General features: G+C 39.7%; 1 protein-coding gene and 1 pseudogene across 2 annotated transcripts; both read right to left on the bottom strand.

Moving 5' to 3' along the window:
- Nucleotides 1-1635: 1635 nt before the first annotated feature.
- On the bottom strand, nucleotides 1636-27436 carry ACAT1 (acetyl-CoA acetyltransferase 1). Of its 2 annotated transcripts, XM_063093824.1 has the most exons (12): nucleotides 27299-27434; nucleotides 15646-15693; nucleotides 14037-14154; nucleotides 13661-13756; nucleotides 13329-13429; nucleotides 9970-10113; nucleotides 9188-9338; nucleotides 6861-6956; nucleotides 5137-5250; nucleotides 4266-4330; nucleotides 2359-2516; nucleotides 1636-1951 (listed from the first exon to the last, which is right to left on the bottom strand). In XM_063093824.1, the coding sequence occupies exons 1-12, from the start codon at nucleotides 27368-27370 to the stop codon at nucleotides 1831-1833; spliced, it is 1284 nt and encodes a 427-aa protein (XP_062949894.1). In that variant the 5' UTR covers nucleotides 27371-27434; the 3' UTR covers nucleotides 1636-1830. The 2 variants fall into 2 exon arrangements, with proteins under 2 accessions (XP_062949894.1, XP_062949895.1); XM_063093825.1 differs by lacking the exon at nucleotides 2359-2516 and having other exon boundaries at nucleotides 27299-27436.
- On the bottom strand, nucleotides 7199-7718 carry LOC134374931 (small ribosomal subunit protein uS19-like; annotated as a pseudogene).
- Nucleotides 27437-27768: the final 332 nt, after the last annotated feature.

Here is a 27768-nt window from a genome sequence, read left to right as displayed (position 1 = left end):
ATCCAATCCTTAAGTAGCCATTCAAAACATTAAAAACTTTCATATTCCTGAATTTTTAATAATCCTTTCCATGGACTAGTCCAGACCTTTGTCAGTTTTGGAGGAAACATCAAGAGTGTGCTATTTTCTAAGCTCTTAAATGGCTGAGCCACTCTTTCTACTATCATATTTCATTCCATTAAAAATATGTAGATATTGGGCCGAGCCCATGGCGCACTTGGTAGAGTGCGGCGCTGGGAGCGCTGCGACGCTCCCGCCGCGGGTTCGGATCCTATATAGGAATGGCCGATGCACTCACTGGCTGAGTACCGGTCACGAAAAAAAAAAATAAATTAATTAATTAATTAATTTAAAAAAAAATATGTAGATATTGATCACTTGTCTCCTGACATTTAATGTAAAAGAAATAAGGACTAGGGCTACCTATTTTTCTACCTAAATATTTGAAGAATTTTTTTTCTTTAATGTGTTTTCTCCAGGGTGTCTAAGCGTGATTCTCTGCTAATTAATTTTACAGATAAAACACACCCTTTAAAATCTTTCCATTTAGGACTTAAAAATCTGTGTTTTCTACTGTTTTCATTTTCTATGATATTGGATTATATCTTCAGAGTACCATTTCTTTTTAAGAAACACTATTTATTTGTTGATTCTATTTATTTGTGGAATTTATTTAGCCACTCCTTGCCTTGATTTTCTTATCTATAGATTTAGGATAATAATGGTACCTACCTGTATGAGTTTGGGGGAGGATTAAATGAGTTAATACAATAAAGCCTTGAGGACAGTACGTGGCACATAATGAGCCTCGACAATTTAGTTGTGATTATTCTACAGAAGTTCTTGGAAATATTCTTCCTCTGAATCTTAAGAACAGTAATTCTTTTTTTCCCACACATTATCTTTTTGTCCCTTTAAAGGATCCACAATGAATTATATGCCAACAGATATGTGGCAAATAATTGATATTTATAATTTGATATCATACTGCCCTCTCCCCTTCCCCACTGAGTAGGAGTTTTCCCTTTTCAGAGCTAAAGTTGAGGTTGGTGTGCATAGCCACTGCCTACAGTGTTTTAACTTTTTTACAGATGAATTGCAATTGAAGGTTCTCATGCTACCATCTACCCTGATAAAGAATAGGCATCATGGTTTATTGGAGGTGGCACTCTCTTCCCCTCTTTAAAAATCCATTCAACTTAGCTTTCACCTTCTTTCCCACTCTCTGTGCTGTTAAAGTAATTCAAAGCCCAAAGCCCAAATCCCAGGATTTTCTCAGTTTGACCCCTTCCCGCTTCTCCAACCCTGAATGCAAAGGTTGAGAAACTGCCCGAGCACATGGGTTTTCTTTTTGCTTCTAGTACTACTGCACACACTATGTGTTTTCTTGATTTGTGGTATAAGACACTGGTAGGTTGCCCAGAGTATCCAGCTCTCACTTTAAAGAGTCTAATAAATGTAAATGTAAATGAAAGATAACATTCACTTGACCTTTAACAGTCCTCAAAAATATAAATTATGATTTGTTCTCTCAAATGGAAGTTTCTACCTACTTAAGTTACTAATAGTACACACTGGTGTTTCAAAAGATCAATAATGTAAAAATGTGTCAAACTTTTAAAGATTACCAAAAAATTAAAACAGAAGAAAAAATTTATTTGTAATTTCAAAAGGTTTAGGGACTTGATCATTTTTATCTTGTTTTTAAAAAGTTAAAGTAGAAAACAATAAACAAAATAGCTTATTTTAAGTATAACCTGACCCAGTGTAGTCACACTGATTACAGCAGGTCTTCTGGACACACAGGGTTGTCTCCTTAACAGAGGTTGTCTACAGCTTCTGAATCAGCATAGCAGAAGCCCCTCCTCCTCCATTGCAAATACTGGCAAGACCGTATTCTCCTTGCTTCAAGGCATGAGCCAAATGAACGACAATCCTGGCTCCAGACATCCTAGGGTTAAGAAAGCATTTGGGTTCTTTAATGAAGTATAGAATTTATAATTAACCAAAAAATGTTTCTATTCCAAATTAAACTCCTGAAAACTTTATTAACCACTACTTATAGATGAATTAACTACTTAAACTTGGGAGACTTATTTCAGGAAGAGTTACAGTCCTGTTAAAAGCCCAAGCATAGCCTTCAGTATTATTTTTTTTCTTCTGCATACAAGTGACATGTGACAGGTCTCTGTGTTCAGTACTCGATACTATCAGAAATGGAGTTTGCCTTTTGAAGGATGGGTAGAATGGAAATGTTAAACCAAGAGCAGTAGGAATTATCATGAAGCAGTTCAAGTTTAGATAGAAATACAAAGACAGCTATTAAGCTAGACAGATTTTCTTTATCATTTTACCTACCCAATTGGATGCCCTAGAGAAACGGCTCCTCCGTTGATATTCACTTTTTGGGGATCAATACCCAGCATTTTAATGTTTGCTAGTACAACCAGACTAAAGGCTTCATTTACTTCCCACATTGTAATATCTTCTTTTTTCAATCCTGCATCTTTAAGAACCTAAATTTTTTTTAAAAGACAGATGATATTCAAATAATTAACAATCACAACTTATTTTCATTGTTTTCTGGAAATGTTGCAACCTTGGTTTGTATTTCCTTTTGATGTAACAGTTATTCAAATAAGGAGTTTTGGGAGGAAGGATCCTTTTATTTTCAGGCTTTTGATTTCTCATCTTATTGCGTTATAATCAAAGAATTCTGTTTGTATTATTTTCTGGCTATTTTAAGGAGATAGAAAATTTGGTTTTCTAGACCATTCCATGGCTATTCGAAAAGAAGGTATTCTCTATTTGGGAGTACATAACATTTTATTGTCTTAAGATTTACTTTTCTGATTATACATTGCTTAGTTCTGTATTCTTGCTCTGTCCAATGAAAGAGATATATTCGTCTCTACTATTAGTATGTTTGTTTCTCACTTCTCGTGTAGTTTCTGCTTTATAGAAGTTGCTGTGAGGTTATCTGGGGAACAGATATTTATATCTGTTGTATCTTCATTATAAATCATTTATTTAAAGTCTTCCATTATATGATCTGTTTTTGTAGTTCCTCGGCTATGCAGGAAGGTGTTTTTGTGCTAGTGATTATTTTTATGCTAATTCCTTTATAAACTATTGCTAGTGCCCTTTTTCTTTATAAAAGAAATTTTGTTGTTGTGAGCAACAATAAAATAAACGTGAAACTCTTCCCATTCCTCTCTTCTATCAGTGGGCCAATGTGGCTTTCTAAGCTGTATAGCTTAAAGTTTCCTCTGTTCAAACAGCATGAGACAAAATAGGGCTAAGTACAGCCACTTCTATAGCTCTCAGAGTCCAGTCAGGATCTGGCTTCTACCTTCAGTATCCAGAACCGGAAAGATTGGGTAAAGAGCATAAAGAAAAATTATGATTTGTGATAATGAATATGCTAATAATAAAAAATTTTTTTTAAAAATCCAGAACTGTTTATCACCCTTGCTTTCCAATGTGATGCATTCACTTTCAGAAGTTGTATACTTCTTTCACTTTCTGAGACCTACACCTCTGGACAGATTGTCACCTACCTACTTAACCCCAACCCCACCCATTGTTTCTGATCCTTCTCTACTCTTATTCCATACTAACTCCTTTTCTTAAAATCTGGGTAGTACTCTCACAAATTCACTCTCAGGGTGAGGCTCTCTCTTGGGAGGGAATATATGCTGGGGACTTCTGAGATCCCTGAACCCCTAACCAACCCTTCTCAGCACTCTCTTTTCCTGTGACCCCAGAAACTTGGTTATTTCTGCCTTTGGTAGCCCTTAAAATTTGGAATATGTAGGTTTTCTCTCCCTAGTTTTACTGTTTACTCGAAGACCTGCTGCCAGCAGTTCCCTTTCAGGATGGAGAGCACTCCTCCTGGGAGTGACTATTTGCTTTAAATTCTAGATCTGGGACCACCAGCATTCCCTCCCTGCTCCCACCAACATCCCCCTTTGTTGCTACCATACCAGGTGTGTGAGTTCAGCATCATACTTAAATGTAATTCAGTTATGAAGTTTTTATCTGTTCTACTGAAGATGTAGTTTGTACATTGCTCTTTTACTTATTTTTTTGTTTTGTTATCCTTGTTGCTCTTATTGTTTTCAGAGGAGAAGTAGGAAGATTCTAAACCAAGCTATCTCTATGTTTTGGCAGACAAATAACATTTAAAATCTAAAAAACACAACTTTGGTATAAGCAAACCAGGAGTTGACATAATGGAGTATGGCCCATCACTTTGTTCTCACCTTTGGTACAGCGTATGCAGGTGCAATTGGAAAATCAATGGGCTCTACAGCAGCATCAGCAAATGCTATTTAAAAAAAAAATAGGTTATTAAATTCTTTTTTACAAGCACCCAAAGTTATAGCTGTTGAATATAATATGCAAAAGACAAGTTCACCCATTAAATGCACATTTCCTAATCCCTATTATATGTAAATATGTTCATTTTCTAAGATTCTACACTTTATGAAATTATACCAATTATATAAGACATTGATTTTTGTGGGGAGGAGGGGGACTAGGGAAAATTTGCCTTTAGGGACACACTGGCACTGTCTAGAGAGATTTTGGGTTATTACAACAGGTAGGATGCCACTGCCATTTAGTGGGTAGAGACCAACAATGCTGCTAAACATTCTGCAATACACAGAACAGTCCCCACAACAAAGAATTATTTAGTACAAAATCAATAGTGCAGAGGTTAAGAAACGATGACCTCGGCTAAGAAAAAAAATGAAATTAAAAGATTTTTATAAATAAACAAAATAAAGTCCTTATGAAGGCAGATTTTTACAGCTAAAAATAGGCTTAAGGAGATTGAGTGCTTGCACAAGATCCCATAGTTAATTTCTGGCATTTGCCAGAACATCTAGATTTTGTATTTGTAGACTCCTAATCCCATATTCTTTTTATTCTACCCAGCTGCTGCTTATAACAAAAATATTAAAGGAGTTTCTATCTCAATTAGAATACATATCAGTTAAATTCTGACACACAATACAACCTCGAGATAGAAATAGCCAACTCCAATATTATGGATTACCAACAATGAAACTCAATTTATGGGAAAGCTCATAGAGATTTAGGAATAAACAAGGTCAGAACATTTTTCACCTGCTATTCTTGCCAGTGGTTTAACGTTGAGCCTCTTGGCTGCGTCTGCGGTCATCAGAACCACAGCAGCTGCCCCATCATTCAGTGTGCTGGCATTGGCAGCTGTTACTGTGCCTGAAAGCAACAATGACCATGAAGTCAAAACATTCCTTTGCACTGAATTCATTTGTTCAATTTAACAAATACCTACAGAATACCGACTGGCTTGCTTAAATGTATGAAAAAATATAAATGTGAATGGAGATAATTCCTGCCCTCTGGAAACATGTACATAGCTAACTACAACACAATCAATGTAACAACGCCTTTTTGTGTCAGTTCTTAGTAATAGTTTTCTCAAAGCCAGTTCAGCAACACATGCATGTTGGCACTGGGTGAACGCTAGACTACAACTCTTCAAAGGCAGGGACCATATATTATTCATATTATTCTCCCTAGGGCCTAACTCTGCTTATCCAAAATATAGCAGACATTTACTATATATTTTTCAAACCAGTGTCAAATCAGGTATTTCTTCTTCTGTATAATCACTTGGAGTTAAATGTCCATGAATACTAAAATCCACTGAACTGAACAGTTTAAACAGAATTTTATGGTGTGTAAATTGTGTCAGTAAAGCTAGGGTTTTTTGGGGGGGGCGGGGCAGGGGGTTGCAGCTGGCCGGTATGGTGATCTGCTCTAATCAACTGAGCTAATCAACTGGCCAGTCCCGAAGCTGTTTTTTAAAATGTCAATGAAGGGCTGAGCCCGTGGCGCACTCGGTAGCGTGCTGCGCTAGCAGCGCGGCGACGCTCCCGCCCGCGGGTTCGGATCCTATATAAGAATGACCGGTGCACTCCCTGGCTAAGCGCCGGTCATGGAAAAAATAAAATAAAATAAAATAAAAAAATTAAAAAATAAAATGTCAATGAAGACTCTATAATAGACTTGTTGAATTTATAAAAATATATTCTTGCGGGCTGGCCCGTGGCTCACTTGGGTGAGTGATGCTGATAACACCAAAGCCACGGGTTCTGATCCCTATATAGGGAAGGCCAGTTAGCTCACTTGGGAGAGAGTGGTGCTAACAACAACAAGTCAAGGGTTAAGATCCCCTTACGGGTCATCTTTAAAAATATATATACATACACACACACACACTCTTGCAATACAAATTGTTATATGATGCTTTAAAAAAAAAAAGATCCATTCCTATACTTAGAACTGAGAGATTCAATCACAAAGGGGAAATACTATAACTATATGCACAACAGATCTTTTCTCAAAGCATTTCAAAACAATTAGTTTAGGGCACAAAGATTCCATTGGTACCAACATTCAACAGTTATTTTTTGAGGACCTGCTATATATCAGGCACTGGAGATAACTAACACCAGTGAACAACAGCTGTCACCTTAATTGTCAAGGAGCTTATACTTAACATAATACGTAAACTTGACCTTCAAGTCACAATAAATTTTCAAGATGAACAGCATATGAAAAATTGAATTCTGTAGTCATACGATCTCTTCCCTCAGATTTATATATTGAAGATATAAACCATTAAGCAATTTTAATATACTTTGAATTAATATTTTGTTAATTTTAATTCAACCTGCTATATTGAAAATGTTTAAAAAATCTAGATTTTTTTATAATTAACATTTTAAAAATCCTTAGGTTATTCCAACAATAGATATGGTACTCTTGAGTTAATTTTTTCTTATGCTTCATTTAATACCAACCATTTTCTTTTTGGAAAACTGTCTTCAGCTTTGGAACTTTACTGAAATCAACACGTTTATATTCTTCATCTTCTTTCACCACTACATCTGGTTTACCTAAAACAAAAATATTTCAAGTAATCAAAACACTCAAGGTAACAATGAGTCATCCAGCAAGAAATTCGCACAAGGTGCCTGGTAGTCCATGCCTTCCTTTGTATGCCTGCGTACTTTAAACCATCCCTATTAAGTGCTAGAGTCTACCATCTATAATCTCTATTATGTTAGTGTCTTAAAAAGGGGTATTAACGAAAAATTTTTTTTACTAGACACGCATGTTCCTTTATGGGCCAAGCAGGCTACTTGAGGGTAATGAAGTGGGAAGAGTGGGTGGTCCTGATGCCTGGCCAGCATGCTTCACAGCCTTGTAGGTGATGGAGAACTTGCCCAGGTAGTGGCAGATCATCTCAGGCTTACTCTCCACCAGGTTGAAGGTCTTGCCATTGTACACACCCACCATGTTGTCCACCATCTCAGGCAGGATGATCATGTCCCACGGGTGAGTCTGTACCTCTGGCGGCTTCTCAGCCTTGCACAGGTGCTTCAGCAGCAAGTGCCGCTTCCACCGAAGGCCAGGTTCAGCCTCCACAGCTGCCAGTCACTATGCTACTACATCATCTGCTCGTAGTCCACTGCGGTTGGTGAACTTGCCAAAGATCCTCTTCGTCTGCTCCACTTCCGCCTGCGTGGGACCCACCTCCTGCGGTCCTGGGCACCACCACAGATGCACCCGAGGTCCCAGCAGGAAAACGCACGATGCCCTTCCACCCCCGTATCGAACCCCACGGAGACATCCCGAAATTTAAATCTTATCCACATCCCATTCTCTCAGCCCCCTTCTATGGTCACAGACCCCACTCTCCTGACCCCTGGGGTAGATGTCCAACCTACACTGGGTAAACTCTAGTATTCTATCATCTAAAGCACAGCAATCATTCCTAGAATAGAAATGTAACCTAAATCAAGTTAATGAGTCTTTGCTGTGGATTTATTCCGCTGGAGTTGGTGAGGCAGTCTCTTTTCTTTGAGAGCCCTACAAATGTGACTAGAGATGAGATGGAAGCAACAACTTAACTCAGAAAATAAAGCACAAAAGTATGCAGGAATGAGAAGCCAAGAGAGCGTGTCCTAATACTACTGAATACCCAGTTTTAATCCCTTAAATTCCCAAATCTGACTGGTTGATGCCGTTTTCATCCTTCAGTTGTAGGAGGTACCACAAGTAGCCTTCTAATAAATCCCTTTTTACTTAAGCTAATATATTCTCTGTCTTTTATATGAGAATTCTAATGAATACATTTATCAAAAATAATACGCTTTTGTTCTCATGTGGAAGTTTAAAAAGTGGATCTCATAGAAGTAGCAAATAGAACAGTGGTAACGAAAGGGTTTGGGGATGGGAGACGTGATAGGGAGACGCTGGTTAAAGAATACAAAATTACAGCTATATAGGAGGAATAAGTTCTAGAGTTCTATAGCACTGTAGGATTACTATAACTATTGTATATTTTTTAAAAGGAGAGGATTTTGAGTGTTCTCAACAAAAAAATGATAAAGCATTGAGGTGAGGAATATGCTAACTACCTTGATTTGATCATTATACATTGTATAAATATATCAAAATATCACACTGTACCCCATAAATATGTACAATTATGTGTCAATTAAAATATAATAAAAAATGATAATATACTTAGTGGCTCTTATAATTGGCTTAAAATTTGACATTAAAATGAGTTGAAATATGTTATCTCTGCACTAGCAACTCTTCCCTTTATTAACGATAAGCAGAAGTGTCAGTGTCCTCAGCTGAAATGAACAAAGATAATAATGTACTAATTTAAAACAAACAGTACAATGGAATACTACTCTGCCATAAGAAAGAATGAAATGTTGCCATTCACAGCAACATGGATGAACTTAGAGAAAAGTATGTTAAGTGAAATAAGCCAGGCACAGAAAGAGAAATACTGCATGTCCTCACTTATATGTAGGAGCTAAAAAAAAATTAGGAAAAAAAAAAAATACAACAATCGCAATACATTGAACTTTTTAAGAGAAAAGAACTGGTTGCTGGGGGAATTGGTAAAGGGCCATGAAAATCAATTACATTGTAAAATGATGAATACACCAATTATCCTGATTTGAACATCACATACTGCACACAGATATTCAATGCTGTACCCCACAGATAACAATCAACCAACTATGCCCCAATAAAAAATAAATTCAGCAACATGTAAAGTCTACTAAAAATTAAAATCTATTTTGGAACATTATCCTTCTACCTTTTACTGTAACTGTGACAGGAATAACTTCATTTCCAAATTTTCCAACTTCCCATGCTGCTTTACTTCTGGTGTAAGAGTTAATAGCATAAGAATCCTGTTCATCTCGTGCAATATTCAGCTTCTTTGCAGTATTCTCAGCACAGTTGCCCTGATAAAAGTTGGAATTTTTTTAAACTAACTTTTGCATAACCAAGAAAATGTCTTTTAACACTGTATAAGTTATTGTATAAGTTAACAGCAGTTAACATTTAAATATATTTTCTTCAAATATACTTCCTTCTGTACTAGGTAACTTTTCACTCATGGCTTACCTTCAAATACTTAAATTAGCCCAGAAGTTGCATTTTTATAAATCAGAAAATAGGGCCAGCCCGTGGCTCACTCGGGAGAGTGCAGTGCTGATAACACCAAGGCTATGGGTTTGGATCCTATATAGGGAGGGCCGGTTCGCTCACTAGCTGAGCGTGGTGCTGATAACACCAAGCCAAGGGTTAAGATCCCCTTACCGGTCATCTTTTAAAAAAAAAAAAAGTCAGAAAATGGCCTATTCAGGTATGGGTCAATTTCTTTAAGAATTGAGCCATGCTAATGCATTCATTCCTCAAATGAATGACTAAATTTATAGAGCCCATCTTTCAGTTAAGTTTCCAAAATACATAATTATGTCAGCAATGCTGTGGTCCTCCTGCTGCCCAAAATATATATAAAATAAATACTTAAGAAAGATCGAGCTGTACTGTAAATTAGATGGCATTTCTCCATTAAAAAGCAACATTTACCATGTGAATTTTATTGTAGACATCAGTTAGCCCATCTTTTACAATCAAATCTTCAAGCTTTACCCCACCATATGGTGTTGCTCCTCTGTTCATCACATATGGGACATTGGACATGCTCTCCATCCCACCTGCCACCATCACATCCTGCTCAGCAACACAAAAAACCCCATGTCAATTCAAATAGTTGCAAACACATTATACCCCTTATACTCTACCAACGAACAAGTATTCTACATGGATGTATTAAACATTGTCAGTGAATATAGGAAGTATCCTCTTTACTACTTGACCCTAATGAAAGGAAATAGTCTAAAATGTGTAATGAGAGTTTAGATTAGAACCACACAATAAGAACGTCAGAAATCTTTCATGTAAGACCATCTTCTGAAATTCTTACTTTCTAAACTATTTCATTCACATTGCTAAAAATGTAATGTCTTCTAAAAGATTAGAAGTAATCTCAGTTCATGGAAATAATCCTTCTACTTCCTTGATTTAGGTCCTTACCAACTCTTCCCAGACAGCTGTAATAATTTTCCATGTGATTATCTGACATGCAGCTTTTCCTTCCACCAAGGCATCATCTACACTCATCTGAGTCACTTTGTCTAAAATATGTCTGAACATTTCACACCTTAAAGAACTCAGCATAGTATATAAAGTCCTTTACAATCTGCCTTTTCTCTCCCTTTTCAGTCTCATTGCCTGGACCAACACCTCAGCTTATGCAGAACTATTTAAAGCTCTCTAAAGATGCCATGCTTATTCTCACATACCTCTGCTCTTTCTGACCCATCCACCAACATGTAAAAACCTTACATTTCCTTTAAAACTAATCAAAACACAGCAACTTCATGTTTTTCCTGACCACTTATTTCTCTCTCGAAACAGTTTTCCTTCTTTTGTGTTCCCCAATTATTGTGTAATACTTTTATTAGTATTATTACACTGTATTGTAGCTATGTTTATATGTCAAATCTTCTCACTTAGACTAAGCTTTGAGGCCAGAAACACTCATATTTTTATGTCCTTGGCAACTGGCATGTAGGAGTTTAATAAATATTAATCAATTAAACTGTTGTTACAAGTCAATAAAAGAAATTCACTTGCATATAAAGACTAATTAAAAACAAACAGTTTAATATAAAACATTAATGTAAATATAAATTAAAGCCAATGATATTTTCTCACAGTTTTAAGGGCTGGCTGGTTAGCTCAGTTGGTTGTAACACCAAGGTCACAGGTTGGGATCCCTGTACCGGCCAGCCACAGAAATAAAAAATAAAAAAGGATATTTTCTCACAGTTTTTAATCAGAAATAAAAACAAGCAGAAGTTCTATACCAAAGAAATCTAAATATTTTGCCTATCCTGAAATATGGAAATTCTTAATTAGTTCTCATCTAAGTTTTATTCACTTATCTTGAAATATTGAATATTTTCTGGGGATGATGGCAATAATAAGTGACAGAAAATAGATCAATTTTTCTTCATTATAAAACAGACCACTTTCCAAAATCATAGATAATTGAATGTTCAAAATAAGGTCATTCCTAGTTTGCCTGTCATTGTACACATGCACGAATGAATCAAATAATACTAATTAAAAGTATTTCGATGTAGTGCAAATAGCATTTGCTAGAGAACCACAACAAATCAAGACAAAACTTTCCCTATCACATTCAGTTTTGAAACGTCTAAACAATCTCATGACCATTTTTCACCCACTGGTTTCACAAGGGTTTGGTAACATCAGATGTTGGTAAGGATATAGGCAAACAGGCTCACACGACTTTTATAAAGTGTAACTGGTACAACTTTCATGGGAAACATTTTGAAAATATCAAAAATTCTTAAATTCTCTGACTCAGAAATTATTTTAGGAATTTTTCTGACAGAGACTTGTACATGAGAAGATTTTTTAATGTTTTGTTCAGTACTCTATCTCCAGTGACTGTCACATAGTAGATGCTCGCTAATAAGGGGCAGAACTAGGATTTGAAGTTTGCAGACTGTACTCTTAACCACTACACTGTACTGTATCAGTGGAGTAGAATTAGTGTAAGTACAAAAGATATATGTATACTACAGCATTATTTAAAATAATGAAGAAGTGGAAACAACCTAGATGTCCATTCAATAAGGACCTGTAAAATAGCTATACTTGTTCAGTTCAGTAGAATACTATCTTATGTGCTGAGAGAGAAAGGTCTCCAACACATTCAGTGGGATACAGAGCGGTTAAGCTACTTGCCCAAAGTTTCTCTGGTCTTAAGTGGCAGAATACCTAAACTCGTAAATGAGTAAGCGACTCACGGAGGTGAGTAAAAGACTTATTTTTTATATAATACTCTTCTACACCATTTGAGTTTTTAGCATGTGCATATATTGCTTTTGTAATGAAGTATCTTGTACAGTAACTCAGACATCACTCCATCCTTTCCCCCACCCTTTCTCTTTGGCTTACCATCTAACTGGAAAAAAAGCAAGGCAGGAGTAAGAGCAAAGGGTGCACACAATTTTAGTTCTTGTATATGTAAAAAATAATTTGCAAACACCTCACAATTGATTTTTACCCTTGTCTATTACACCCTGATATAGGCTGGAATGCACTAGATAGGGATAAAGACATCTGTTTTTTTCTTTTTCTGTTTTTTTTTATTATGAGATACCTGTTTTTCATTTCAGCCCTATAACTTTGTATTTGTGACCATCTCAGTTTCACTTTCCTCATCTTAAAAATGAAGAGCTTGGGCTGGGGCAAAAAAAAAAAAAAAAAAAAAAAGAAGGGCTTGGAACTCTTAGTTCTATGAATCTACATCTAGTCTCCTAAAATCGTGGCATATATTTGCTGAGCAGCCTATCTCTTGCTTGATCTCAGTAAAGACACAATCTAGATCAGCAAGGCCAACAAAAAGCTTGCACACTTAGGTAAAGACAAGATCTAGATCAGCAAGGTCAATAGAAAGCTTGCAGAACTTAACAAATGAATTTGGGCACTGTAGTCATCAATCCTGGGCTCAATCAATGATTTGATTCCCAGGGTCAGCACCTTGTTCTCTTTTATAAACAAAAACCCTTCTTCTGGCAAATACAGAATTTATGATTTTTTAAACCACCCAGAATCTCCTTCTCTGACTAAAACACTTGGCTGAAAACTATTTTTTAATACAAGGCTATTGTTTAACACTTTGGCTATCGTTTTCAAATGGAATTAGCAAATCCAGACATTCCTGAGTGCCTAAGACAACACAGTAACTACTTATGAGAAGGAATGTCATTGCTAAAGCATGAATGTACTTAGATCTTTAGCACTGGATATTATTTTAATTAGTAAATGGAAAAGAAGGTGCTTCTTACCTGATGTCCACACATAAGATTTTGAGAGGCCATCATGATGGCTTTCATTCCTGAAGCACAAACTTTGTTTACAGTGGTGCATGGAGTAGATATAGGCAAGCCTAAAATCAATATAAGTCATACTTTTGAAAAAGAGATACTTTTCAAATGCAACTGTAGAATTAAAACTAATAGAATTGAGGATGTGTCTATAATCTTCAACATTTCTTCTGCCAATATGTTTATAAATGTTAAATCATATTATGCATTTAATATTTTATTTAAACTAAAATGAACTCCATTTTGCCATTTCAAACATTTTAACTATAAAAGCAAAAATGTACTTCTGGTACCTGCACCCAGTACTGCTTGCCTTGTAGGGGCTTGTCCTTCACCTCCTTGTAGAACATTTCCCATGTATGCTTCTTTCACTTCGTCTTTTGGAATCCCTTTTAAAAACACCAAAAAGGCATTTCCATATTTTATTCAATGTAATGATTAGTGATTATCTAATAAGGTACATTAGGTTACATAGCAGGAATGGTTTCTTTTTCCTGTCAGTTTTGAGTTTCATTCCTAACTTTATAGTACAGATTTCTTTACAAGGGAATTCAGAAATGTGGGCATTAAGTCATTTCAGAGTATTATGTATATACTAAGTGCAAAATAAGTATCTGTTCCATTGAATCATTCTGCCCCCTCAACACAAAAAGCAAAGCAACTACTGACCTGCTTTTTCAATGGCTCCCTGAATTGCAATGGAACCAAGTTTAGTGGCTGGCAGGGAGGAAAGGCTGCCTAGAAAAGATCCAATGGGTGTTCTTGCAGCACTTACTATAACCACTTCCTGGAAAGACAGAAGATGGTTAAAACTACTACAGGTATTTTATCCAAATCATTTTTCATTAAATAAACATAATTCATGGGCATATTATCTAAGAAAGAAATTATTTTTATGGGCCGATCCCGTGGCTCACTCGGGAGAGTGCGGCGCTGGGAGCGCAGCGGTGTTCCCGCTGCGGGTTCAGATCCTATATAGGGATGGCCGGGGCACTCACTGGCTGAGCGCGGTGCGAGTGACACCGCGCCAAGGGTTGCAATCCCCTTACCGGTCAAAAAAAGGAAAAAAAAAAAAAATTATTTTTATGAATGAGTAGTCATAAAAGACTAAAATAATCTTTTTTTTTTTTTTCTTGTCGTTTTTTCGTGACCGGCACTCAGCCAGTGAGTGCACTGGTCAGTCCTATATAGGATCCGAACCCGCGGCGGGAGCGTCGCCGCGCTCCCTGCGCAGCACTCTACCAAGTGCGCCACGGGCTCGGCCCCTAAAATAATCTTAATATTTGAAAAGATATAAAACTAATCAGCTCAATGCTATAGCACTTTATTATTTAAGACCTAACAGAAAATCTAAGACAAACCAACTCCCAAACAGACATACATCCTCCCCAGTTCTCCACAGGAGTTTTAAGGCCAGATACTTAAATTTCAATTCTATTTCTCAGTCAAAAAATTTTAAAAATGGCACTTTACTCTGTTAACTACATAATAAACAACGCTAACTAAAAAGGGTCCATTACTGAAGGGAATTCTGGGCTAGGGATCAAGACCTGTATGCTAGATGCGGCCATACCACTTAACTAGGACACAGCCAGAGACATAATTTCTTTTTTTCTTTTCTTTTTTTTTAATCTTTTGGTGGCTGACAGATACGAGGATCTGAACAGAGCCATAAGTTCTTAAACAACTAAGATAATAATATCGAAATTAAGAAAAAGTAGAAAAAGCTCTCTTAAGTACTATAAAACACTACTGTAACAATTCTCTCCTCACATTTGTCTTCCACAATCTCCCATTAAACTCATAGATAAATAAGAGAAGTATTCCCTACATTCTGATAGAAAGATATTACTAAGTCACTTAAGGGACCCTTATAAAACAAAGAAAGGACACCTCAGAAAGCACTAGGTGATGGTGTGATGGCCCTTCTTTTCTAATCCCCAGCTGGTCCAGTCCCTCTCTTCTAGGATCTTCCATGTGGCCTCTACATTAAGCCACACGCAATATAATGAGGGTCTCTAAGAGTAAGGGGAGAACACTGCCCAGTTTTAGAGGGAAGGCTGTTTTGCAGCAGACAACGAAGAAGCAGCAGGAATTATGCAGGGACTAACTGAAATATTTTTATGGTAATATACGAGTTTAATTTGATAGTTGAATAGTCAGCTATCCCTAATCATTGCATAATCCTGCGTTGGCCTTCACACATACCCAAATCATAAGTGAATGCATTCCTTTCAAATTCTTGAAATTTTAAAGCACAATTTAAATTTATACTTACATTCAAAGTGGACTTTGATACATATCTTCGTTCTACATATCTCATTTTCTGTAAAATAAATAATAATGTTATGATGTAAAAAATATTAATCTACATTGTTTTAGTCCGTTTGGTGTTGCTATAACAGAAATACCTGAGACTGGGTAATTAATAAGGAAAAGAGGTTTCTTTGGCTTACGATTCTGAGACAGCTGCATCTGGCACGGGCCTCAGGCTGTTTCTACTCATGGCAGAAAAGTGGCAGGCAGCCAGCGGGTACAAGCAGATCACATGGCGAGAGGAAGCAAGAGAGAGAGAGGAGGTGCCAGGGTCTTTTTAAGCAACGAGCTCTTGCAGGAATAGAGCAAGATCTCACTCATTAATCCCCCCTCCTCCAGGGAGAGCATTAATCCATTCATGAGGGATCCATCCCCATGACTCAATCAGTTTCCTACACTGCCACATTGGAGATCAAATTTTCACATGAGTTTTGGAGGGGACAACACATCCAAACTCCATCATACATCATTTTATACTTCTCAGTGATGGGGCTACTTCCCATCCACTTCCACAAATGTCAGATTTATATGAGGTGGCAAACACACCTCATAAGAATATGGTCTATATTACAAGTTACATTCTTTTTTAAGAAAGGAAAGAGTAAACATCTTGTCCCTACCACTACTCAATTCGTTCCACACTGTTCTTAGGAACAAATGCCAACAAGAAGAAATTCTAAAAATGCAGAACTAACTGATCTGAAACTGAATTATTTACAGAACAAAGAACAAAGAATAAAATGCTTTATCCTCTGAGGTCAGAAAGCATAACAAATATTCAAAAATGACAGTTTATATATAGAACCTAATCTTGTGATAGTTATAATGGGCAATCCCATCTCATAAACAAGCCCACAAACATCTAAACTTTAAACTGACCTAAGAATTTAGCTTTTCACAGACTAAACATGCCTTGTCCTGACTCAATGCGAGTACTAACTAAAACTTTCAATTTACAATTCAGAACAGACAAAAAGAGAGTGCATTTGACAAGTACACTTGTAAATGGAAATAACCACAATAACCACAAGGTACCTCCCCAAATTGTTTTTGTTTTGTTTTGTTTTGGTGGCTGGCTGTGACAAGGATCACACCCTGGACCTTGGTGTTATCAGCACCATTCTGTAACCAACTGAGCTAACTGGCCAGCCCCACAAATTGGTTTTTCTAAACTGTTCAGATGAGGACAGATACATGCAAATGGCAGATTAAAAACAGAATGTTTTCCTAGGCAGTGAAAGAACAGAATGTAACTCTAAGATAATCTTTTTTTTTCAACGTTAATACGATGGAATAAGTCATTTTTTAATGGAAACTTCATGTAAACAACTTTGCTATAAGAAATAATTTTGTCCTGATTTGATTTTTAAAATTTCATCATTACAAGTATTCAATGCAGCCCCTATTCCCAAGAGGCCTTTTACGGTCTTTGTGAGGGAGAGATGACTAACATACATAAAACTATTTTATCCTTCACTGGCTTGACAAACATGTTAAATCATTTACCTTACAGAAGGCATTACAGCATTATAATCTTCTGGGGGAGAAATGCTGAAGTTACCTGTACATATTCCTATGACAGAATTTGGTAAGAACTATAAGAGTGGCATAATAAGCGAGCCATCCCCTGGGTTCAGAGGAGAAAGATTCCTCAGTGTTCTGCAATGGTCTTCAAATCTGGAGTTCCACTGAAATGCTCAGAGAGGAGTTTCACAAACATTTTGTTTAAACTTCATGTCAAAACAACAGAGATCACCAATATGTTACTTGTTGCTATCATTAACCTGTGTTTGCTCAGACCTTGAAATAAAACTGACCTGCCATCTCTGTCTACATTTGTACTTCTTAAAGCTGTATCATTAGTTAACGGAGGTCTGGGTTTGCTTTTACTCTCCTGAGCTCCATATGTCCACTCAAGTGATAGTGTATGCTACTGGCCCAGGCCAGCACACAAGTAGGCGAGGCCCAAGTGTATCTGCTCAGCGTATGTACTCCTTGGTATGAGCTATGCAAAAACAAGCGGACCCTGAACATAGAATTTGGGTTGCTGCTTAAATAACCTATTTATCATAAGGGATGTTAGCATATTAACTGTGGTCCAACTTTGAAATAAAAAGTTCCTGCATGTAGTAAACATGCCAATCACTGCCTCTCCAAGCACACTCCTTTCTCAAAGAGCTCCAGAAGGGGTAACCCCTACAAGGCGACTCCCCTCCCCTTCCTCTGGCCAGAGCTGATGGGACCAACAATGGAATGGACGGACCCAAGCTGGCACCCTGAGAGACTGGGACATCTGGTGACCAGCTGGGCACTTGAACTGAAAAGTCACAAAGGGTTGGAACTAGTCAGCACCATGGCCAGCCAATGCCATTAAAAGCAGAGGTTAGAGCAAAGAGAAAAGCCATGAATAAGCAAGGAAGCAAAAGACTGGAACAAAGGGTCTTTAAAAAGTTCATGGAAGGGGCCGGCCTGTGGCTCACTTGGGAGAGTGTGGTGCTGATAACACCAAGTCAAGGGTTAAGATCCCCTTACCAGTCACCTTTAAAAAAACAGAAAAGTTCACAGAAATGTTCATATCATCTTTTAAATCCATTTTCCACTAACTTTTTTTTTTTTTTTGGTCTTTTCTTGTGACCGTTAAGGGGATCGCAACCCTTGGCTTGGTGTTATCCGCACCCCGGCCATCCCTATATAGGATCCGAACCCTCGGCGGGAGCACTGCTGAGCTCCCAAGCACTGCACTCTCCCAAGTGCGCCACGGGGCCGGCCCTCCATTAACTCTTTTAAGTACCTTCATATATACTCAGAGAACAGGAGAAAAAGACGATGGCACACTACAAGAAACAAAAAAATCACTTGCTTAGTGATTTTCCAGTTCAAGTTCTGGCAGGGCCAGATGCACTCAATTTCCTATCTGTGAATGTCTCAGAGCTTGCCTATTACATCTCTTCAAATATTCCCCTTTCTATCCAGCTACTTTGAAGTGGATATGTTCCTTGTTCACTAAGTCACTTTTTTCAGCTTTCTGGTTCAGTTTAATTGAAAGTTACGTGGTCTCACCACTTTGCTCTAGATCCCATCTCCAGTGGCCTTTCTTTTTTTTTTTTTTTTTTTTGCGGCTGGCTGGTGTGCGAATGTGAACCCTTAACGATGCTGTTATGACAGTGAGCTCTAAGAACTGAGCTAACCGTCCATTTACCAAAAATGTCACGTCTTCAGTTATCCTTTCTCTCTCCCCTACCTCATTTATCCCTTTTACTTCTGGGTCATTCCATAGCATACAAACAGGCTCTGAGCCCCTCCACCTAAAAAACAAAGTAAAAACAAACAAATGTCCCTTGACCCACATTCCCACTGAGCTTTCACCTCATTTCTTAGTTCCCTTTTACAAGAAAAGTTCTTCCAACAAGTTACCTACAATTTCTGTTTCCTTGTCCTCACCTCCTGGTTACTGTTCAACCCACTCAGATTTGGCTTTTAACACTACCTCTACCATTGCTGGCTCTCAGCAAGGTCCAACAATGTCTGTGTAGCAAAACCCAATAAACACTTCACTATTATCATCTCACTTACCTCTCAGCAACACTGGACCCACTTTTTTTTGTTTGTTTGTTTGTTTTTGAGCAGCTGGCTGGTAGGGGGATCCAAACCCATGACCCTCGTATTATAAAGTTGCACTCTAACCAACTGAGCTAACCAGCCAGCCCAGACTCAGTTTTCTTCTTTGGAAAATATGCAGAGTGGTTAAGAGCCTGGGCTTACTAGCTGAGTGTTCTTGAGCAACTTTTTTAGATTAGCTTTGCCTAGGTTTTCTTGAACACCCTCCATGGGTTGCTGTGAGAATGAAATGAGATAATATGTACAAATCACGACAGACAACCCTCCCTTTTCTTGACTTCCATCATAACACAATCTTGTGGTTTCCCTCCTACCTCACTAGTTGTATCCTTCTCAGTCTCCTTTATTATCTCATTTTCTTCTTCTCAACCTCCAAGTGCTAGAATGCCCCAGGGCTTTGTTCCAGATCCCTTTTAGTTTCCAGCTTCACTGTCTCCTTAGGTAAACAGTTTTCAATTTCTACCCCTAGGATACTGGTTTCTTCCCTGTAGTCCCCAACTCAGGTGCTCAAGCCAAAATCACCCTTCAGACTTCCCTTTATCTCAACCCCCTAAAACCCAGATACTCTATCACAGATACTGTCAATACTCTGTCTAAAACATACCTAAACTCTTCCACTCTGCTTCATCTTCACTACTGTAATGGAGTCCAAGCCACCACCTCTTGCTCCTGTTAATAGCCTTCTACCTAGTTTCCTGCTTCCCCAACTCACCTCTCTACAGTCCCTCCAGTTTTAAAAATGTAAATTAGGTCACATCACTCCCCTGATTAAAATCCTTTGGTGGCTTTCCATTGCTCTTGGAATCATATCCAAACTCTTTACCTTATCCTACAAGGCCCTGCATGACCCAGCTCCTGATTTCCTTTCCAAACTCACATCACTCTTGCTCTGTGCCAGCCACACTAGCCTCCTCTTTCTTCTGAACCCTGTCCCACCACAGGATCTTTGCAGTTTCTCTGCCAGTACTAGTCTTACCCCCCTCTCCATGGCTAGTGATGGTGTTTGGATGTGTTGTCCCCTCCAAAACTCATGTGGAAGGCCGGCCCATGGCTCACTTGGTAGAGTGCGGTGCTGATAACACCAAGGCCACGGGTTCGGATCCTATATAGGGATGGCCAGTTTGCTCACTGGCTGAGCGTGGTGCTGACAGCACCAAGCCAAGGGTTGAGATCCCCTTACCGGTCATCTTTTTAAAAAAAAAAAAAAAAAAACTCATGTGGAAATTTCATCCCCAATGTGGCAGTGCTGGAAACTGATTGAGTCATGGTGGCGGATCCCTCATGAATGGATTAGTGCTCTCCCTAGATAGGGGAAGTAATGAGTGGGATCTCGCTCTATTAGTTCCCACGAGAGCTGGTTTTAGGACCATGGCACCTCCTCTCTCTCTCTTGCTTCCTCTCGCCATGTGATCTGCTCATACCCACCGCCAGCTGCCTGCCGCTTTCCACCATGAGTAGAAACAGCCTGAGGCCCATGCCAGATGCAGCTGTCCCAGAATCGTAAACCAAATAAACCTCTTCTTATAAATTACCCAGTCTCAGGTATTTCTGTTATAGCAACACAAACGGACTAAAATAGAAAATTGGTACCAGTAGTGGGATGCTGCTATACAGGTATCTAAAAATGTGGATGCAGCTTTGGAACTGGGTAATGGGCAAAGGTTGGAGAAATTTGGAGGACTTAGAAAAAGACAAAAAGATGAAAGAATGTTTGGAAGATTTTGGAGACTGGTTAAATGGTTGTGACCAGAATGCTGATAGAAACGTGGACTGTAAAGACCATGCAGATGATGAGGTCTCATATAGAAATTAGGAACTTACTGGGAACTAGACAAAAGATAACCCTTGCTACACCGTAGCAAGGAACTTGGCTGCATTGTGTTTATGCCCTTGGACTTTGTGGAAGGTGGGACTTAAGAGTTGTGAACCAGAATGCTTGGTGGAAAAAATTTCTAAGCAACAAAGCATTCAGGAAGCTGCAGGGTTACTCTGAACAGCCTATTCTGAGTTATGGCAGCAAAGGCATGATGTAAAGCCAGAATTTAAAAGGGAAGCACAGCGTAAAGATTTGGAAAATTTGCAGCTTGGCCATGTGGTAGACAAGCAGAGAGCAAGAGAAAAATGCAATGGTGAAGCAGACAAACTGTTTGCTAAAGACATTATCTTGGCAATGAGGCAGCCAGATGCTAATAACCAGGACAATGGAAAAAATGTCCTAAAGACATCTGAGAAGTCTAGAAGGGTGCCCCACAAATCACAGGCCCTGAGGCCTAGAAGGACTGAGTTGTCCCAGAGGATTGACCTGGGGCGCAGCTGCCCCCGGAAACCTGCTCCCTGCATCCCAGCTGCTCTGGCTGGAGTGGCCTCAAGTGTGGTTCATGCAGCAGCTCTGTAGTGTAGAGGCCTGAAATCTTGGAGGCATCCACATTGCGTTAAGTCCGCAGGCCGGCAGGATGTGAGAGCAGTGGAGGTGTGGCATCCTCCACCAAGATTCCAGAGGATGTACGGAAAAGCCTGGGGACCCAAGCAGAGACCTGCCGCTGGAGCAGAGCTGCCACAGTGGTGCAGCCACTGCAGAGGCCATCTATTAGAGCAATGCCAAGCAGGAAAGTGAGGTAGGATCCCCCATAGAGAGCCCCCACCAGGGAAATGTCTAGTAGAGCCAAGGCAGTGGGGCTGCCTCCAGGACTCCAGATCTGTAAGGCTGGCAACATGCAACATCGGCCTTGAAAAGCTACAGGTACCAGTGCAGCTCAATGGGCTGCACCTAGCAGAGCTGTGGGAGCAAGGGTGCCCAAGGTTTTGGGGGCCCAGATGCCCCATTGTGCCCAGGATACAGGACTTGGAGTCAAAGATTATTTTGGAGCTTTAAGACATAATGTCTGCCCTGCTGGGTTTTGGACTTGTTTGGGACCTGTTTCTTTCTTCTGACCTATTCATCCCTTTTGAAATGAGAATATGTACCCAATGTCTGCTCCACCATTGTATCTTGGCAGTATATAAATATGGGTTTGACTTTTACAGGTTCACAGCTGGAAGGACTTTTGCTTTAGGTCTCAGATGAGACTCTGGACTTCGGAATTTTAAGTTGGTGCTGGAACAAGCTAAGACTTTTGGCACTGTTGGGATGGAATGATTGTATTTTGTATGTGAGAGGGACATGAGTTTTGGGGGCCAAGCGTGGAATGATGGAGTTTGGATGTGTGGTCCCCTCCAAAACTCATGCAGAAATTTGATCCCCAATGTGGCAGTGTTGGAAACTGAGTCATGGGGGCGGATCCCTCATGCATGGATTAGTGCTCTCCCTAGGTGGGGGGGTTGGGTACTGAGTGAGTTCTCACTCTATTAGTTCCCATGAGAGCTGGTTATTTATAGGACCCTGGCACCTCCTCTCTCTCTCTCTTGCTTCCTCTCACCATGTGATCTGCTTGTACCTGCCGCCAGCTGCCTGCCACTTTCTGCCATGAATAGAAGCAGCCTGAGGCCTGTGCCAGATGCAGCTGTCCCACAATCTTAAGCCAAATAAATCTTTTCTCCTTATAAATTACCCATTCTCTTATTTCTGTTATAGCAACACAAATGGACTAAAACAGCTGGTTCATTTTTATTCTTCATGTCTTTATTCTTCATGTCAAATGACAAACCCCCTGAGTGGTCCTCCCTAACCACTCTATTTAAAGTTGGCCTCTACTTTTTACTCTCTTTTATATCAACATCTTTATCTCCTTCAAAGCACCTCTCACACTGTGTAAGTATATGGTTTCATCTCTTTGTTTTATTAGGCATTCCCACCCCCCCAGCACAATGCAAGCTTCCTGAGAGCAGGACTGTGTCTCTTCTTCACAGCTATATGTCCCTACCACTTAGTGTGTCTTGTTCACTGCTACATCCCGATCACTTAGCACAATGCCTAGTGCTCATTAAATATCTGAGAAACAAATGACAAAATCACAGAATGGTCAGAACACTAAACGTAGTGTGTCATAAATAAGTGTTCAATGAACACAACCAGTTAAGTTTTATCTACATAACAATCACCTTTCATGACAGCTCAGCTGTACTGCCAACTCTGGAAATCTCACCCAACCATGCCAGAAGAGGCAGGCACTCCTATCTCAGCTTCCACTGTACCCTGTGCACATTCTAATTGTTCCCAGAATATATAATTTTGTAACCCTCAGGTAGCTTGACTGTCTTCCCACTAGATTGTGAGTTCCAAGAAGAGACGATTTTGTTTTACTTATTTTCTATCTCAGTGATGGCAGTAGATGCTAAACAAATATTTGAACAAAGTCTGACTCTTACTAGCAACTCTGAGAAAATTTTAGCTAGAGTAAAAACTTTATGAAACCAGAAACATGGGATGAGCCTGAGAGTAACTAAGGGCCTACTTTACATGGGATGGTCAAAAAAGTCTCTCTGAAGATGTCAACAGAGCTGAGAAACATAAATTAAAGAGCCAGTCTTGGGAAGATCTAAGAAAAGAACATTTGAGGTGTGGGGAACAACCTGGGACAAAGGCTGTGAATTAAGAACAAAACTGGCACTTAGTAAGAATAGAAAGAAGAGAAGTGTGGCAAAGAGGCTGGCCAGCTATCTCAGCTGGTAGAGTGGAGTGCTGATAAGACCCAGCATTAAGGGTTTGGATCCCCATAGGCCAGCAGCGGGGGAAAAAAAAAAAAAGTAGCAGTGTGGCAGAAGCAGAATAAGCTCAGGAGAGCAGTGTGAGCCGAAGCTACAGAAGTAAGTAGGGACCAAACAGGCCATAATAAGGAGTCTGGATCAAGTCACTGGAGACTATTATATTATAAAAAGACTATCTGGCCATAGTGTAGAGAACCGATTGTGGCAGGGCAAGAGGAGAAAAAAGGAAGGGGATCAGGCAGAAGCTCACATGGCTAGTGCTAGGGAGTAACAAGAGGGTTGGATACAAAAAATGGGTAGGGAATATGTATTAGAGTGGAGCCAGCCAGCGGGTGCTCTCATCTGACACATGAAGAAACTGAAGCACAGGCAGGTCAAGCAGCCTGCCCAACATCACACAGCCAGGAAAGGGCAGAGCTGGGACTTCAAATCCAGGCAGTCTGACTCCTGAGCCTCTACGCTACTAGAAATATCATATATTTTATTAAAAATAGAAATAAACTTTAGGAACTTGGGGCAACAGCTCTTTCCAAAATACTGCACTATTTTTTAGTCATTAATTAATTAATTGCTTATGACTGTTCACTGATAAAGCCTGTAAAAGTGACAGTAATTGTTTATTATTCCTTTGTAAGTATATGTGGAACCGTAGGAGACACAATAAAAATTCACAGGTAACATCTCCATATCAAAATAACTGTAAAAAGCAGTCAAATGAATTAGAAAATGACCCATTGTCGAGGAAATGATTGCGAAAAGTGATTAAATCATTTTTAAACTTTTCAACTTCTTAGGATAGAGGGCTTAGCAGTTAGTACTCAAAATACATTTTGTATATATTTTCTGTATAAAGAATGCAAGTTCCCTTACATAAAAGCATGATATCCCAGGGCCGGCCCGTGGCTCACTAGGGAGAGTGTGGTGCTGATAACACCAAGGCCATGGGTTCGGATCCCTATACAGGGATGGCCGGTTAGCTCACTTGGGAGAGCGTGGTGCTGACAACACCAAGTCAAGGGTTAAGATCCCCTTACCGGTCATCTTTAAAAACAAAAACAAAACAAAAAACCCATGATATCCCAAATATATATTTCTTCATGCCTTTATGAATGTCTCCAAGTATTAAATAGTTATGTTAATTTCAATCAACACCTTTCATTTTATATATATGTTTATTTTATGAATTCCTTTAATTTATATGACTCCTTTGTTAAAATCTTAGGGCCGGCCAGTTAGGTCAATTGGTTAGAGGGCAGTGTTGTAACACCAAGGTCCAAGGTCCAGATCCCTATAACAGCCAACTGCCAAAAAAAACAAAAATAAAAAAATCTTTCATACCCACTCTGGTATCTTATAAATTTTGACACTGTTCACAAATTGTTGACATCGAGGACCAGCCTGTGGGTCATTTGGGAGAGTGTGGTGCTGATAACACCAAGGCCACGGGTTCAGATCCCTGTATAGGGATGGCCGGTTAGCTCACTTGGGAGAGCGTGGTGCTGACAACACCAAGTCAAGGGTTAAGATCCCCTTACCAGTCATCTCTAAAAAAAAAAAAAAAAAAAAAAAACCTAATACAAAATGGGATTTTCAAGGATTGGGTAGTTAATAGTGTCAAATAGTATATAAAGGTCAAGAAGAAGGAAAAAATACAGAAAGGACATTACTAGTATTTTTCAGCTGAGTGGCACAGAAATTTAACTGCAGAGAGTCAAAGGGAAATGGATGTAGAATAAATGGGAGATGATGAGCAGAAACTACTAGTTCTTTGACCAGAGAGAAAAGCAACTAGAACTAGAAAGACAACAAACAGCGATAAAGTCCATATGGTGTGCTGACCACAGGTTGGACTCATGCATATTTGAAGGCAAAGGGGAAAGAGCCAATGTAATGGGTGACAGGTTAAATTCCATTCCACAAAACGGCACAGAAAATTGAAAATCCTGCTAAACAGATTTCCACGGTTCAATAAATGACCACTTAATTCAAGTAACATCCAATACAACTGATTCTTAGAGTTCAATAAAATAAATACCCCATATAGTAAGTACACTATCTAACCTACAGGTTCACTTTTTTCATCAGGAACATTTATGTTTGACTGTCAGATCCTAATTAAATCATAAATTAAGAAGGTTCTGCACTTGTTTTTTTACATACCTAGAGTACCTAGTGTACCCAGTTAACATTGGTTGAAACTCAAGTTAACCTAATTACATTTTTGTGATTTATCAAGTCATTCCATGAAACAAATATCTTTCCCAGAAACCTACTCTTTCTGGATTTTCTATTATCTCAGCCACCCAGGATTAATTTTAGACTCCGTCTCCCCACCCTCACTCCATAGCTCAGTCCTACACTTATTTTTTCAGTTTTTTGCATAATGCTGCTCCCTTTCAGCTCCTATTGCCAGAACCCTAATTCAAGTTATGTTACTCTACACCCAGACAGACATTAGTCTTTTCTCCACTGTAACTCTCCATGACCTACGATTACAACAAAAACAAAAATATCCCCATTGACCTGGGTCAAATCCAAGCTGTTACAACGTAAATGAATTTCAAAGTTTATTACCCCGACCAAACTAAACTCAAATTTCACCAGCCATGCCCAGAAGTTCTCTACCGATTCCTGAGGCTTTTGCCAGACACTACGTCTGGGGTGCAAGTTCCCTTGCTTGACTTACGGAAAGTAAGTTCTTTCAAGGCTCTGCCACTATTGTATTCCCCAAATACCCCTCTGGACGCCCTCATTTATTTCTTGTACTATCTGAGTAGCCATTTATTGTCCCTGTTAAGTTTCAAATTGCTCCAGGGCAGGAACATCTTTTTGTTAATCACATAAGGCCTCACCCCTTGTAAGCCCAATGTTTACCTACTGCATGAAAAAAAAAGGAAAACAAGCAAACCTCTCTCTTAACAATTATTCTCACAAATATGTTTTAAAGAAAATATCAGAAACAATTGTATCTGCTGCAAAGAGGCGTATCTCTCCAGTCTAGCGGTCAGGCCGGGAGAGTCAGTCCCGGGCCTTCCCACCTGTCCGAATGTGTGCCCCTTCTGGCGCACGACTCACAGCAATTACGGTGACTAGGCAGAGAGGCTGGGCACAGAAATGTGCTTTGTGAATATAAGCGAGTCACTGCGCGCTGCCGGGGCCCTATGGAGCTCTTCGAGGGAGAGTCCCGTCGGTGGCTCTCTTGGGGCCTACGTTTAAGGCTGCGCCCCGGCCGCAGGGCCGTCGGCAAGAACCGCGGCGGTGGAACCTTCCGAGGCAGGGGGAACCGGTCCATTCACAGGCGGGTCCCAGCATAGTGGGGACGGGGCCCACCCGGGGGGACGAGACCCGCTCACCTGCATCAGCCCCCGGAGCAGGGGGCTGCGCCCGCGGTCGCCGCCGCGCACAAGCGCCGCCAGCACAGCCATGGTTGCAGAGGGCGGAGAGGTGGCTTCAAGGGCGGAGACGCCCCGCAGCAGCGCCCCACCCACCTCCGCGTCCTCCCGTCCAGCGGCCGGGAGCAGGTCCCGCCCCCCTCCTTCCGGTCGGCGGCGCTTGGCCGGCAGACACGGCGGGCGGGGCCTGGCGCTGGGGCGGGGCTGAGGGAGGCGGACGTGGCGTCAGGCCTGGCACCTGGGCTAGTGAGCACCTGACGAGCTGTTCCCGTTTCCACGACTTCTAACCTTCGGAGGCCAGTGGTTTATGTGTAAGCAGAGCCTGCTTCTCTCAGTTATACCCGCCCAGTACAAAGGAAACTCATGAAAATATTTTGAAGAAACCAATTAGCTTTTAATTTATGACGAGATAATTTTGCACTTGTTTTCCA

Source organism: Cynocephalus volans, chromosome 4, assembly GCF_027409185.1.
Source record: "Cynocephalus volans isolate mCynVol1 chromosome 4, mCynVol1.pri, whole genome shotgun sequence".
Taxonomy (NCBI): Eukaryota; Metazoa; Chordata; class Mammalia; order Dermoptera; family Cynocephalidae; genus Cynocephalus; species Cynocephalus volans.
The sequence above is the reverse complement of the archived record's forward strand: the minus strand, read 5'-3'. Positions and strand labels throughout refer to the sequence as shown.

Bases quoted from the DNA above. Each gene is read 5' to 3' on its own strand.
- ACAT1 (XM_063093824.1), bottom strand. From the start codon at position 27,370: ATGGCTGTGCTGGCGGCGCTTGTGCGCGGCGGCGACCGCGGGCGCAGC. The intron at 15,694-27,298 runs GTGAGCGGGTCT...TTTATTTTACAG, and splicing joins TGCTCCGGGGGCTGATGCAG to AAAATGAGATATGTAGAACG. The intron at 5,251-6,860 runs GTTGGTATTAAA...TGTTGCTTTCAG, and splicing joins AGTTTTCCAAAAAGAAAATG to GCACAGTAACAGCTGCCAAT.